Source organism: Rhineura floridana, chromosome 6 (genome assembly GCF_030035675.1).
Source record: "Rhineura floridana isolate rRhiFlo1 chromosome 6, rRhiFlo1.hap2, whole genome shotgun sequence".
Classification (NCBI taxonomy): Eukaryota; Metazoa; Chordata; class Lepidosauria; order Squamata; family Rhineuridae; genus Rhineura; species Rhineura floridana.
In genome coordinates this window covers 151,797,428-151,811,975 of record NC_084485.1, presented here as the reverse complement: position 1 = coordinate 151,811,975, position 14,548 = coordinate 151,797,428, and the positions used below count along the sequence as shown (strand labels likewise).

Below are 14,548 nucleotides of genomic sequence, written 5' to 3'. Positions count from 1 at the left end.
AGAAAATAACAGCTTTGACTTGAAGGCTCCGAGATCAACCCCTCCCCCCCATGAATGATGTGGGCCTTCACAATGGTATTGTTGGTGCGCAGGAGGAACTGGCACAGTTTGGGCAGTTGGCTAAAATGTTGGATTGTCAGAAGAGCCACTGAAAGTTCTAGCCAGTTGATGCTGTGATGTGCCTCTAGAAGCATCCACTGACCCTGGATAAACTGACAGCAGCAGTGTAATCTCCATTCTTGAAGACTCACAACCGTGGTGATGAGTCCTGAGAGGATCCTGGAAAGGAATGCCCCTTTGAAGATGGTTGGGTGTTGCCCACCAGACAAATGACTCCCAGAGGTGTGGAGACAGGAGGATCAGGTAGTGCCAGCTGGCTCTGATGTCCTGCTGATGAGGCAAGAGTGCCCACTACAGGGGCCTTGAATGATGGCGAGCCTAGGGACTGATCTGAATAATGGACATAAATAATCACAGGGTTTGGCAAGGAACATGACACCCACCAACAGCAGCAGAAGGTATCAGGCAATTTCATTGACAGTACTGATTTGCCATGGAGAATGGTTGCCGACACCATGTCCAGGATGATACCTAGATGCTGGGTGCAGTGATTTGGCAGGAGATGACTTTCGGGTTTGTTGATGAGTAACCTGTGATCTGCTAGGGCTGACAAGGACTTCTGGACATCTCAGTCTGACCAAAGGGTGCTCTCCAACCTGATCCAACAGGTCGTCCAGGTACAGAAAAATATGAGCACCCTGGAGATGCAGATACCAGGGTTACCATAATTTTTACAAACACCCCTGAAGCAGAGGACAGACCAAAGGGCATAACCCATCATTTATAATAACTGGTTGCATAGGCTAAGTAAAGGTATTATCTGTGGCTGGGATGGATGGGCACATTGAGGTACACTTTCTTCATGTCTATTGATGCAAGGAGGTCCTAAAGTTGTAACGTTTTCCTGATGGAGAGTGACTCCATTTGGAAATGTCCGTATCTGACAAAGCTATTGACACACTTCAGGTCATAAATGGCTCTCCACAATTTGTCATGCTTGGAAATGACAAAGAAGATGGAAAAGACCCCAGAAAAGCGCTCTTCGGGAGCCACCACATCAAAAACTGAATCTGTAGGTGGTGTTGAAAAGCCTGCATCACTACCTCCTGTTTCCTGGGACAATGGGATACAGGGGAAGGAAGGTACCTGGCATATGAGAGGGAGAGGAATTCTATCTTGTAATCACAGGCAATAGATTCTTGAACCCTGAAGTCAGAGGTCAGACACTGCACTAATCTGTACCCCATTGCCAAAGGGAGATATCAGTACTGTTGCTGCTGCAGTTGATCTCCCTTGGGGCCTGAAGAGGACTTGCCAGCAGCAGAGGGTTGCGATCTTCCCTGGAATTTGTTTTTGCTCTAAGATACCCATGAAGCCCTTTAGTCGTGGCCTGATGCCCTGCTAAAACAAAAGGGCTGATAGGACTGAAAAGAAGACTGATACAAAAACTGGTACAGCAAGAACCTGCAGAAATATTGTTGTTCATCATGTCTGAGAAACCTGCTGGTCAGCCAAAATGTGTGAGCTGAAAAGTTTGGTGTCTACGTAGGGAGCAGTGGAAAGGTTCACACATACTGCAATATCCATATCCCAGTGGCACAGCCAGAGGGTGCACCTGGCAACAATACTGGAAGCAATCAAACAAGCTGAAAACTAAATGGTGCCCAGTGTGGCATCTGTCACAAAGATAGTGGCCTTGTACAACTTCAGCAAGGTTTTATGGATATGATCCTGATCTTGAAGGGGATTGTCGAGAAGGTCATGAAACCACAACATAAAAATCCTACTGAAGACTGACACTGTGCAAGTAGTCCAGATAGACAGGGCAGTGGTTTCATGAGAACTTAGAAAGGGCATAGTCTAATCTGCACTCAGATGCATCCTTGAGATGGGTGTTTCCTTCTTTGGGAAGCAAGGAACAGGAAAATCCACTCCAGGGAATTTCAGGGTATCCATGAAAGCAGGCTCCTAAAATGTATGGGGTCCTTCTGGAGTGGAGTATCCCACTCTGCCTTGGTAATCTTCTTGAAGGGTCCTGGCACTGGAATCCCCTTGACCTAGGACTTTGGCTCTTTGAAAAGTGATGCTTCTCTGGATGAAGGGGGAGGTGATGTCTCAGGAAGTGGATCGTTAAGTTCTAAGTCCTCTAAGTGCTTACAGAGGAGTGGCAAGAAGTGGTTGGACTGAAATAAGCAATGAGATGAAGATTCTTCCACTTCTCTCGCTCTCACTCCATTCACCCTCATCACATTCAGGGTTGATAAAGGTGTCCATCGAATCTGGACCTGGAGGACAAGGGAGCATGTGCTTGGAGATGGTGGAGAGATCAGGTGAAGAGGCCTCATCCTCATCTGATGAATGACTCACGAAGGAGCCTGGTAGGGACTTACACCATACCCTAGAGAGATTGGTTGACGTCTGGTGGTGCACTTATATTTAGAAACAGGAAGTTGCCCCACCCGAGGAAGAGAAAACAGTTCAGGAGAGAGAGCCCCAAGGAGAGCCACCTTAATGTTAGACAGAAGTTGGCAAGACTGATGCAAGGGCTGTGATTGAGGCTGACTGTGCCCAGGGGTTTGCATGAGTGGGAGTGGGGGAGGTAGAGGTGGCAGAAACAAACTTCCAGCCACTGATGAAGCTTGTACTGGATCTCAAAATCCTTCATAATTACCTCCTGCAGACGCCTGTGTAAAATAAAAAATGTCCACAATTGCTTGATTCCCGTCAACTTTATCCTCTGAGAGGAGCTCTTCAGACTGCTCACTTTCACCTATGGGTTGGAGAAGAATCCATGTGGTCTCCCCTTTTCCCATATAAAGTGCCCTCAGGAGACGCCAGTTGTTACTGCTTTCAGATTGGCATGCTCAGACTTGGTGGGTGGAGACTCAGTGACTGCCTGCATAACTTTCTTTTTCTTTAGAATCTCTGTACGAAGTTGTGAGAAGAAGACAGGCATGCAAGACAGCAGTTGTGGTGGGGGGTTGGGCACTATCCAGAAGATGAAGGAGCCAAGTCAACAGAGTAGGAAACAGGGGTAGTCCTGTCAGAGAACCAAGAAGAGGAACTTGAGATTGCCATTACTCAACTCATGCACACAACTCAGGGTACGCAGGAGGATTGAAAGGAAGGAAGGCTATCTAAAATTGATGGCAGGCACTAGTTGGGCCCCAACAATTAAAACCACTTCACACACATCACTGTCCAAATGGAGATGGGGGGGAGAGGGAAAAGCACACACAGGATTGTTTCTTTTTAAAAAATATTATTCTGGAAACAGCAGAGCACCCAATAGGATATTAAAGTGGAGAACACCAAAGACAAACTAAACATGATGATTAAGATGATTAAGATGATAAGAGAAAAAACCCTGCTGGGTGGCTAGAAAAAGCAGGGGAGGTTGACAGGAACATTTCACAAACAGAGGAGACTCGCAACGCACAAAAACACAAGATAGACGGATCATATAACATGCGAGGCTGAAATCAAGCGGGGAGAGAGAAAACCCAACTGCCTGGACGTGAAGACAGGAAATGGACCGGCTGATCTCCTAACAAGAGGCTACCTACTTCCTCAGAATTCTGTTACAATTCCTGTCTCTGGATGGTGGTGGTATTATTATTATTATTATTATTAATTACCTGCCCTGTGCCCAGACATCTGAGGGTAGGTTACAACAATTTTAAAACACATAATTAAAACAGATAAAAACAATCCAAACCTAGATGGCAGCAATTACCCACCTGATGGACCATCTTTCAAATAGAAGTCTTGTATCCACAACTACTAAGACTATTGAATTGGAACCCTCTTTCCTGAAAGAATGCCAGCCATCGACACACCTATATATTCCAACAGAAATAAAAGTCATGGTAGACTATGGTTTAGCAAGATGTGAACATGCCTAGCCTCCTTCTGGATGCTACCCTCATCCCTCCTTCCTTTTGGCTGAGAGGAGGATTTGAGAAACTTTTGCTTTTAATTAACTGCAGATTCCCATGTTGTCCAAACCAGGAATTGCAGTTATCACTAACTATGGTCAGCTTAAACAAGTCAACTTAAAATCATGGTTTAAACAAACTAGCTTCAGAAATCACAATCTGAAGTTGGCTTGTTTTGAACTGACCACAACAAACTCGCCAAACTGAAATTAACTAAAAGCAAAAATTTCATAATTACTACTCCCAGCTGTATGGGAAGAGAGAAGAGGTGAGAGAGAAGCATTTGAATGTGGCAGAAGGCTTGGCTAGTTCACATCTTGCTAAATCATAATTTAGTGTTACATCTGAATGTAACCAGTATATGTCTCCCTGACCAACTTAGAGGATGGGTAGAACATAACCCAAACTAACAAATAAATCAACAATTTCACTAGAATAACTTCCCAATATGCCTCTACTTTTGCTCCTTGACTCATTTCCCTGCTCATGACATCTGGAAACTATTCCTATTCCCATCTCTTATTCCTATTCCGTTTTACCAATGATGCGATACACCATATTTAAATATGATGTATTTAAACATCCAGAAAAGGTGTTCATAATAAAACATTCAAACTGTGTAAATATATACAATATATTATGACGCATAAATTCTGCTATCAAGGAGGAAAAAACCTAGACTTTTCCATGTTTATTACATACAAATCTGGCCATACCTTGCAGATCTTATAAAGAGATTCCTGCCCATCTCCTCCTGTATCTTTAAAATATTCATGTGCTGGAAATGTACGATGAATGTCTCGTGTAATTACACTCTCCTGTGAAGAGTCCTGTAAAAAAAGGGGGAAATAGCTTATTCAAACTATACTTAAAAATAGGGAAGAAAAATACTGTCAATGCAGCATGAAAAAAAATCCCTGACAGATTCTACCAGCAGCAGCAGCTCCAGAAGGCTTACCTCCATAATAAGTTGGCAACTATGGCAGGATGGGATCCAGAAGATGTGTCCCATCTTAAGATTTGCAGGCAATTATTAGCCATTTAATCAGAAGTAATTGCTTCATGCATTCACAAAACAACACATTAGTCTTTGCTTTTTTATGACACACTTTGGAGGAAGCTATGGCCCGTTTTTGGCACATGATTGACTATAATGCCTTCTCAATTCAAATTAGAAGAAAGCAGATCCCACCGCTACCACCAGCTATAAGGAAACAGTTCCCTCGGTTGCATTTTGTATTAACACAGTAGTTTAGGTATTTGTGTTTCTTTAATTTTTATATTTCAGGGTCTAAGAAACCTGCTACTGTAACTTCCTCATTGTGACCTTTTGCCGCTGCCACAAATTTTGTCAGAATACTTTCAAAGCCTTCCAGTAATTTAGGCTTGAGATTGTACCAACACTGGATAAAGAATGGAGATGATTAGTTTAACATTCAGCCATCAGCTGACCACTTTCATCTCAGCATTCACTGATTTTTGCCTCACATGTCCCTCATCAACTCACTTTCCAACGCCACATTTATTTCTCCTAACAGTTAACTGACAATTAACTGCCCTTTGTTCACTCTAAGAATCTCTAGCCAATCAGAGTTTGTTGTTTCCCAGACCAATCAAAATGAATTTACCTGATCCAGATCCTGTCTTTGATCCAATTCCTTAGGCAACTCCAACACACCACGGAAACACAACTAGCAAGAACTGCCCAAATTATAACTGGTTTAGTCCTGGGTCCTTACCTTCCTACTGCTTTGTCTCCATATGGCAGAAAAATGTCACTTTGGCTTTTGTTTCAGGCAAAATTCAACCCTACTGTACCCCCAATGCTGACTCCCTAATTCAGAATCCCTGCCTTTTACTGCTGTTGTGGACATGAAGCCCTCTCCTCTCTCTCGCATGCTAAAAGATATCTAAATCTTCAAGTGAAAAAAAGACTGACAAAATTAAATGTAAATTTCTATCTGCATCCTTCATTCAACCTACTCTCCAGCTTCAGTCCATTCACCAAAGTCCTCTAGCAAGTTACCTATTACTTAAACAGAGTTTGAATTTCTATATTTTTATGAACATGCTGCCCCAATTTAACTTAATCATGGACTTTTTGAATCATGAAATCTGTCTGCAAAACTACTATGCCTACATGTGAAGACGAAACTGCAAACGAAGAAGTTGGGAGTGAAGCGGAGATCATTGTAACACATACAGCTCCAAAATCACACATTATAGTGTTTAAATAATTCTGTTTTATTAAGACATTTGTTAAGTTACAAAAAGAATAATTCTACAAATACACACAATTTACAGGATTCTACTATAAGCAGCAGATGGAATAATCAGTACAATATTAGCCTTACAATTAGAGATGCCCTGACCATAGACACCCAACACAAGCATAATCCTAATCTGTTTTGGATCCATGGAGATTATACAGCTACAAGAGTGGCTGCACACTATAGTAAGCATGGATTTTTTGCATTCTGCAATGTTAAACTGAAAATACCCCCCATGCCATTTTGCTGCTTCCCATAAGTTCATTTCAAAACAAAACCTTATAAAATTTATAGTCCTGAACTTAGAAATGCTTGCTTAACAAACCAATAGGTTTTCATGATGATACACAAAACACTCCAAGAGAATCAAGAGTTCAAAGTGTAAAACAAGAGGAAAAAAATCCAGACCCCTGTTGAACTTTTTTCTGTCAGTGGTCTCATAATTGGTTGAAATTAATTAAAAATCACCCATGATCACAGAGTACCTGTAAGCCTATTACTGACCTTGCCCCATACTCTGACCTTCAGAATCTGCAGTTTAAAAGTTAAAAATATGTCTGGCTGATTTTTAATTTAAAAAAATTAACATTGAAGTTATTATAGCGTTGAGCATGCTCAGTAAGAACCATCAGTGTTCTAAAAGCCAGACTAACAGCTGTTTGGTTTAGCTAATCAGGTGGTCACACCCACGCCAGACATTTATTTCACTTTTGATAGTCATGGTTTACCCTGAAGAATCCTGGGAAGTGTAGTTTGTGAAGGGTGCTGAGAGGAGACTCCTATTCCCTTACATAGCTCCAGTGGCCAGAATGGTTTAACAGTCAGCTCCTCTTCTGGGGATTGTAGCTCTGTGACAGGAATAGCACCTCTCAGCACCCTTCACAAACTACAATTCCCAGGTTTCTTTGGAGGAAGCAGTGACTGCCTAAAGTGAAATAAAGGTCTGATATGGATGTGGCCAGGGACAGCTTTGGTTTAAATTTTGGTGAGAGACTACACGTGCCTGCTGTAGAATAAAAAGGTGAGGGAAACCCTGAAAAGCAATGATACCGTTCACAGCGCTTTCCTTTTGGAAAGGAAAGGGGCTTTCCCTCTGCCCAGTGCCAGCCCATCCAATCTCCTCCCCTCCCCCTTTCTCCCTACCTCTCCCCTCCCTCCCCTTCTCTTCCTCTCCACTGCCCCTCCCCCTGGTCAGTTTCACCTATCCTAAGCATGATGACACAGGAGAATATCCCACTGAACTCAATAAGCAGGGAAATGATCAAACCTTCTTTTCTCCCCCTCCCATCTGCTCTCATCTCCCTCCTCCCCTCTGTCCTTCCTCTTCCTCCCCTCCCCATCCCCCAGTGGACAGTTTCACCTATCCTAAGCATGACTGCAGGGGAGTTAATCCCACTGAACTTAATAAGCATGCAAATGATCAATCAATTCCCAACAAACCTGCACAGGATCTCATTTCTTACCTCCCAGATTAAAAAGCAGAGAAATTCACTAAGAGGCAAAAAAACTTGTGGTTTAAGAACATACCTATAGCCAACAGATATTTCTATCAAAGCTATCAAAGACAAGAAAGCTTCCTTCAGAAAATGGAAGTCTTGTCCAAATGAGAATGAAAATGAACACAAACTTGGCAAAAGAAATATAAACAGACAATAAGGGATGTGAAAACATCATTTGAGGTGCACATCATTAAAAAGGTAAAAAGCAACAAAACTAATTACATTATTCATTTATTTTATTACATTTTTAGACCGCCCTATAGCAATAAGCTCCCAGGGCGGTGTACAGCATAGTAAAACAGGTTAAAATACAAGTGGATGTGAATACAATACACAGTAAAACATAATTAAAAATCTTCAAATTTAAAGTCAGATTTTAAATTTTTTTAAAATGCCTGGGCAAAGAGGTAGGTCTTTACCTGGCGCCGAAAGGATAACAGAGAAGGCGCCAGGCGTATCTCGTCAGGGAGGGCGTTCCATAGTTCGGGGGCCACCACTGAGAAGGCCCTAGCTCTAGTTATCGTTCTCCGTGCCTCCTTATGCGCTGGGACACGGAGAAGGGCCTTCGACGTCGAGCGCAGCGACCGGGTAGGTACATAGCGAGAGAGGCGTTCCACCAGGTATTGCAGTCCGATGCCGTTAAGGGCTTTATAGGTAAGAACCAACACTTTGAATCTGGCCCGGAAACATATTGGTAGCCAGTGCAGCTGGGCCAGGACAGGTGTTATATGATCAGATTTTTTAGTCCCAGTAAGAACTCTGGCCGCAGCATTCTCCACCAGCTGAAGTTTCCGAACCGTCTTCAGAGGTAACCCTACGTAGAGTGCATTACAGATTGGTGGGAATTCCGCTGAATTTGTATTTAGCATTGGATTTTTCAATGGTCTCCATATTCTCCATATTTGTGGAACTATTCTGTTTGCTCCAAAGTTCAGTGGCTTTCCCCAACACTGTTCCCCCCCCTCAAATATTCCCTTTTAGATGTTGTTTTTTTACTTCTTTTATTCACAGCACAACAGTCCAGCTCTCGTTCACTCTCTGCCGCCGCCCCCCACCACTTAAACATTCAAAATTCTAACTGGGAGGGAAAAAAGCCAAGTCTCACCCACACTGATACTAAGAAGGGTGGGGCAGGGGCACTGAAAGTTGCTTTCCTCTTTTTCTTTCCAAAAAGAAAACAGCCAGTCTCTGTTTGCTTGCTGATATGAAAACTGACCAGCCTTAGTCACAGCAGAGGAGGAAGAAGTGGTGAAACTGCTTTTCTTTATTAATATTTTCTTTCAGAATACCAAATATTGATATTTTCTTTCTTTCAAAATAGATATTTTCTTTCATTTATCAGTATTTCCTTTCTAAATATCAATATCAATATTTTGAAAGAAAATATCAATATATATATAAATATTTTTGGTGAGGGGAAAATCATACCAGTAAAAGCAGCTGATAGCAGACAAAGAATGAACTTCAATTGATACTGCCTGCTAGAATGCTTTCGAAGCGGCACCAGCAAGCAGATCCCTCCCTACATTGCATACATTAGAAGCTTTATTTGCTTGCTGCCCTTCAACCCCTGCATCCCCTGTAAATTATGGGTCCACAGTAGAAGAATTCATAGACCTGAAATTGTTTTTGGAAATTGACTATTGTTGATTATTCTTGGATACAAAAGCAATAAAAATTCTTTTAAAATATTCATTAGAAACAAGAAATTAGTTAGTGAGGTAGTTAGACTGGAGAAAATAAAAAGGGTGCTAAAGCAGGATAAGGATGATACCGGCAAGACCAGCCCCCTTACTTGTGAATGCACACGGTTGAGGGTTTTTGATTTCTCCCTTGATCACTGTCTACTCAGTCCTTATATGTTGAACATTAATTCATCTAAGCTGACAGATTTCCAACAGCAGCCTTCCATAGTAGGCATTCAGACAGAGACCCCACCAAGAATTCTTGGGTCTTGGGAGGTACCAGAAATATTCTGTTTGGGAGCTAGACTTCAGCCACAAGAAGAGTCTTATGATATATATGCTATTTATTTATATCTTGCACACTACATCTATTAAAATGTATTCTAAGTGGCCTTAGCCATCATAGCAGAAACAGAAAATGAGGATACAAATCATTCATTCATTCAACATCAAAGTGTAAGACCTTGAAGGTACAACTTAATTAAGTAACAACCAATGAAAGGATTGACTTAAAAGCTTGTTACAGAGCCAAAGTACATGAAAATACATCTCACCCATCAGATGACATAGATGGCACAGCACACCTGCAGTCTTCAGCCCACTCTAGCCAGAGACGGGCCCTGAGTGCTAAATTATTTGGCTTTTTATACACTTTCTTATCACAGAGAGGGGGTATCTTGCTTCTGCAGCTGCAGGAACCTGACTCTGGTTCTTGCCTCTGGTTCTGACGCCATCCAAAACCCAGACCATGACCACTACTACCTTATATGGAATTCCATGTAAAGCTAGAGCTATTATCAAATATTTGACCACAATAAAAAACACTGGCTATCTTCCCAGAAATTTATCTTTTTGTCTTCTGGTAACTAACTCTGGAAGCAGACACTGCCTTACAAAGAAAAGGCGAACAGAGAAATCCCTTTTTTTAAAAAAGACCTTTTTTGCTCTTTTGCATTATACATTGAAATAAGCAGACTACATAAGCTATTACAGCAGTTATTATACAGCCACAAGAGTGGCTGTATACTATAGATGGCATGGATTTTTTGCATTCCGCAATGTTAAATTGAAAATAGCCCCCATGCCATTCTGATGGTTCCCATAAGCTCGTTTAAAAACAAAACCTTACAAAACTTATAGTCCTGAACTCGGAAACGGTTCTTAACAACCCTGTAAATTTTCATGGCGATACACAAAACAGTCAGAGAGAATAGAGAGTTCAAAGTCTAAAACGAAAGAGAAAACCCCCGGAGCCCTTTTGGACTTTTTTCTGTCAGAGTTATCATGAAATTCATTAAAAATCAGCCATGTTCACAGGGTAGCTGTAATCCTAATACTGACCTTGCCCTATACGCTGACCTTCATCTTCTGCAGTTAAAACGTTTAAAAAATGCCTGGCTGATTTTTAATTAATTTAAGAAATTTTGGCTGGAACCCTATGATAACGTGGAGCATGCTCAGTAAGAACCAACTGTCAGTGTTCTAAATGCCTCACAGCTGCTGGGCTTGGCTAATCGGGGCCACACACACACCAGACTTTGATTTCATATGAGAGTCATGGCTTCCCTCAGAGAATCCTGGGAAGTGTAGTTTGACATGCTGAGAGGAGACTCCTATTGCACTGACAGAGCTCCAGTGGCCAGACTGGTTTAACTGGTTTATCTGGCCTCTCGGTTCCAGATAATTGGCACCTACGCTCAGACGGAAATGGGGCACGGTTAGTTCTTTTCAGAGACTTATGGGAGATCCTGTGTAGTGTAACTCCAGTCTGGCAGTGATTTTTGGGATGAAAATGCCTTTGTTTTGTTTAAATACTGGATCCAAATCTCAGTTTGCCACCACTTCGACTGTCCTGACTATGTGTAATTGTATATGCAAAGTTGTGCTTTTCCACAGTCACAAGCACCTCCTGGCTTGTAGCTGATTTTATATCCTTGTTCTCAGATCTTGTATACAAGTCTGACTTACTCAAAGTTGTTTCCAAGATTGCTGATAGTTGGCATGAGCAAATTGTTCAGTCAGCCTAATTTTTCTTTGAATTTTGGACGTGTCCAAGAACATTGCAGTGGTATGCCTCTAATGTTCTAGTTCAACTCCATTTATGAAGCTGCCTTAAGTTTATGAAACATGGGCTACAACAAGCTACCTGGGCATAGATTTGTGTAATATTGTACAGAACTGTGTAAACAAATGTGAAGCATGGAGCAAGTGTGTGATATTCCATGAGTACACCAAATGAGCAGCTGCTAGCTGGTGTATTTGGAGGAGAAAAAAGTTGGATGTGTCATCTCCATTGTGGAACACTCAAAGCATAGCCTTATGCTGGTCTATCAGACAAAATGAGTTGACACTAATTCAAGGTTCTGGAAATCACGAATCCTGTTTTGAGAGATCCTTTGCTAGTGTTTTGTACTAGCAGCCTCTTCTTTTAGGTTTAGCTCTTATTTTTGCTGTTGCAATCAGTAATTAAGGGTGTGTTTTTTCCCAAAGTCAGTCAGGCAAGATAAAAACCTTGGCTCGACTGTTTTCATGTTTTCTGCTGTATAGGGAGGGCATAGATTACTGCAACGCACTCAACCTGGGGCTGCCTTTGAAGACGGTTCGGAAACTGCAGCTTGTGCAAAATGCAGCAGCCGGATTGGTAACAGGGACCAGACGGTCTGAACATATAAAACCGATTCTGGCCCACTTGCATTGGCTGCCTGTAAGTTTCCGAGCTCAATTCAAGGTGCTGGTTTTGACCTATAAAGCCTTACACGGCTTGGGACCACAATACCTGATGGAACACCTCTCCCGATACGAACCCACCTGTACACTACGTTCAAGATGAAAGGCCCTCCTCCGGGTGCCTACTCCAAGGGAAGCTGGGAGTCTGGCAACAAGGGAGAGGGCCTTCTCAGTGGTGGCCCCCAAATTATGGGATGATCTCCCTGATGAGGTGCACCTGGCGCCAACACTGTTATCTTTTTGGTGCCAGGTCAAGACTTTTCTCTTCGCCCAGGCATTTTAGCTAGTGTTTTAAATTGTTTTTATATTGTTTTAAATTTTAAAATTGTGTTTTAAATTGTCTTTAAAATATGTGTTTTAAATTGTATATTTGTTTTAATGTTTTTGATTGCTGTAAACCGCCCAGAGAGCTTCGGCTATGGGGCGGTATACAAGTGCAATAAATAAATAAATAAATAAACAGTCAGCCTGAAGCTCTGTGAGGGGAACAGGGCATCTCCTAGCAAATCTCAGCACCCTTCACTAACTACACTTCCCAGGATTCTTTGGGAGAAGCCATAACTGTCCAAAGTGAAATAAAGGCCTGGTGTGGATGTGGCCAGGGACAGCTTTGGTTTAAATTTGGATGGGAGGCTACATGTACCTGCTGTAGAATAAAAAGGTGAGGGAAATGCTGAAAAGCAATGATACTGTTCATAATGTTTTCCTTTTGGAAAGGAAAGGGGCTTCCCTCCCTGCCCCTCCCCCAGGTCACTGTTGGACTACGACCTGGGAGACCAGGGTTCGAATCCACGCACAGCCATTTTCCGGCTGATAGGACTGGCGCTCCTGTCGAAGCCCTGGCTAATCTGTGGAATGCAGAGATGACCCGGGCAGTGGACACGATCGCTCCTGCGCGCCCTCTCCTTTGTAGAGCTCATACAGCTCCTTGGTATACTCCAGAGCTAAGAGCGATGAAGCAAGATAGGAGACGGCTTGAGCGGAGTTGGAGACGAACTCCTGACAAATGCAATTATGCGCTGGTCTGTGCTTCTACCAAGCTGTATGTAGGAGCGGTGAGGGCGGCGAAGAAACAACATTTCGCCGCCACTATTAAGTCATCTCTCTCCTGCCCAGCGGAGCTTTTTAGAGTCGTCTGAGGGCTACTCCATCCAGGCCCACAGGACATGGCAGATACATTGGTAGCCCGCTGTAATGAGTTTGCTGAGCACTTCCAGCATAAGATCTTATGCATTCGTCGGGACCTAGATTCCCATTTTATGACAGTTAGTCCTAATGAGGTGTCTGGAGCACATAGTCATGTTTTGTTGGATGAGTTTCAGTCGGTTCAGTTCGAGGACGTGGACAAGGTGCTTGGACAGGTACGTGCAACCACGTCGGTACTTGATCCTTGCCCCTCTTGGCTTATAAAAACTAGCAAGGATGGAACAGCTGGCTGGGCCAAGGAAGTGATAAATGCCTCTTTACGAGAGGGAGTGGTCCCTGACTGTCTGAAAGAAACAGCGGTCAGAAAACTCCTGAAAAAACCTTCCTTGGACCCAGAGGACTTTAACAACTATAGACCAGTGGCAAATGTTCCATTCTTGGGCAAGGTCTTGGAACGAGTGGTTGCTGACCAGCTCCAGGCGCTATTGGATGAAACCTATTATCTAGATCCATTTCAGTCGGGTTTCAGACCTGGTTTTGGCACTGAGACGGCCTTGGTCGCCCTGTGTGATGACCTATGTCGGGAGAGAGACAGAGGGAGTGTAACTCTGTTGATTCTCCATGATCTCTCAGCAGCTTTTGATACCATCGACCATGGTATCCTTCTGGAGAGACTTGCGGAGTTGGGTGTTGGAGGCACTGCTTGGCAGTGGTTCCGCTCCTACTTGGCGGGTCGTCTCCAGAGGTTAATACTTGGGGAACATTGCTCGACCCCGTGGGTTCTCCAATATGGGGTCCCGCAGGGTTCGGTCTTGTCTCCCATGCTTTTTAATATCTATATGAAGCCGTTGGGTGTGGTCATCCGGAGTTTTGGAGTGCGTTGTCATCAGTACGCTGATGACACGCAGCTCTATTTCTCCTTTTCATCTTCTTCAGGTGAGGCGGTCGATGTGCTGAACCGTTGCCTGGACGCGACAATGGACTGGATGAGAACTAACAAACTGAGACTCAATCCTGATAAGACTGAGATGCTGCTGGTGGATGGTTTCTCTGGTCAGATGATGGATACATACCCTGTCCTGGATGGGGTTACACTCCCCCTAAAGGATCAGGTTCGTAGTTTGGGAGTCGTTTTAGACTCTTCCCTATCACTTGAGGCCCATGTAGCCTCGGTGGTATGGAATGCGTTCTACCAACTTCGGTTGGTAGCCCAGCTACGTCCC

At 43.1% G+C, this 14,548-nt stretch overlaps 1 protein-coding gene across 16 annotated transcripts in view; it reads right to left on the bottom strand.

The window, feature by feature from the left end:
- RABGAP1L (RAB GTPase activating protein 1 like) overlaps window positions 1-14,548 on the bottom strand; it is a 371,757-nt gene that overhangs the window by 108,579 nt on the left and 248,630 nt on the right. For all 16 annotated transcript variants that reach the window (XM_061634135.1, XM_061634138.1, XM_061634125.1 and 13 more), the window contains one exon: window positions 4,715-4,828. In XM_061634135.1, coding sequence (XP_061490119.1) covers window positions 4,715-4,828 — 114 coding nt within the window. The remainder of the gene's footprint in view (window positions 1-4,714; window positions 4,829-14,548) is intronic.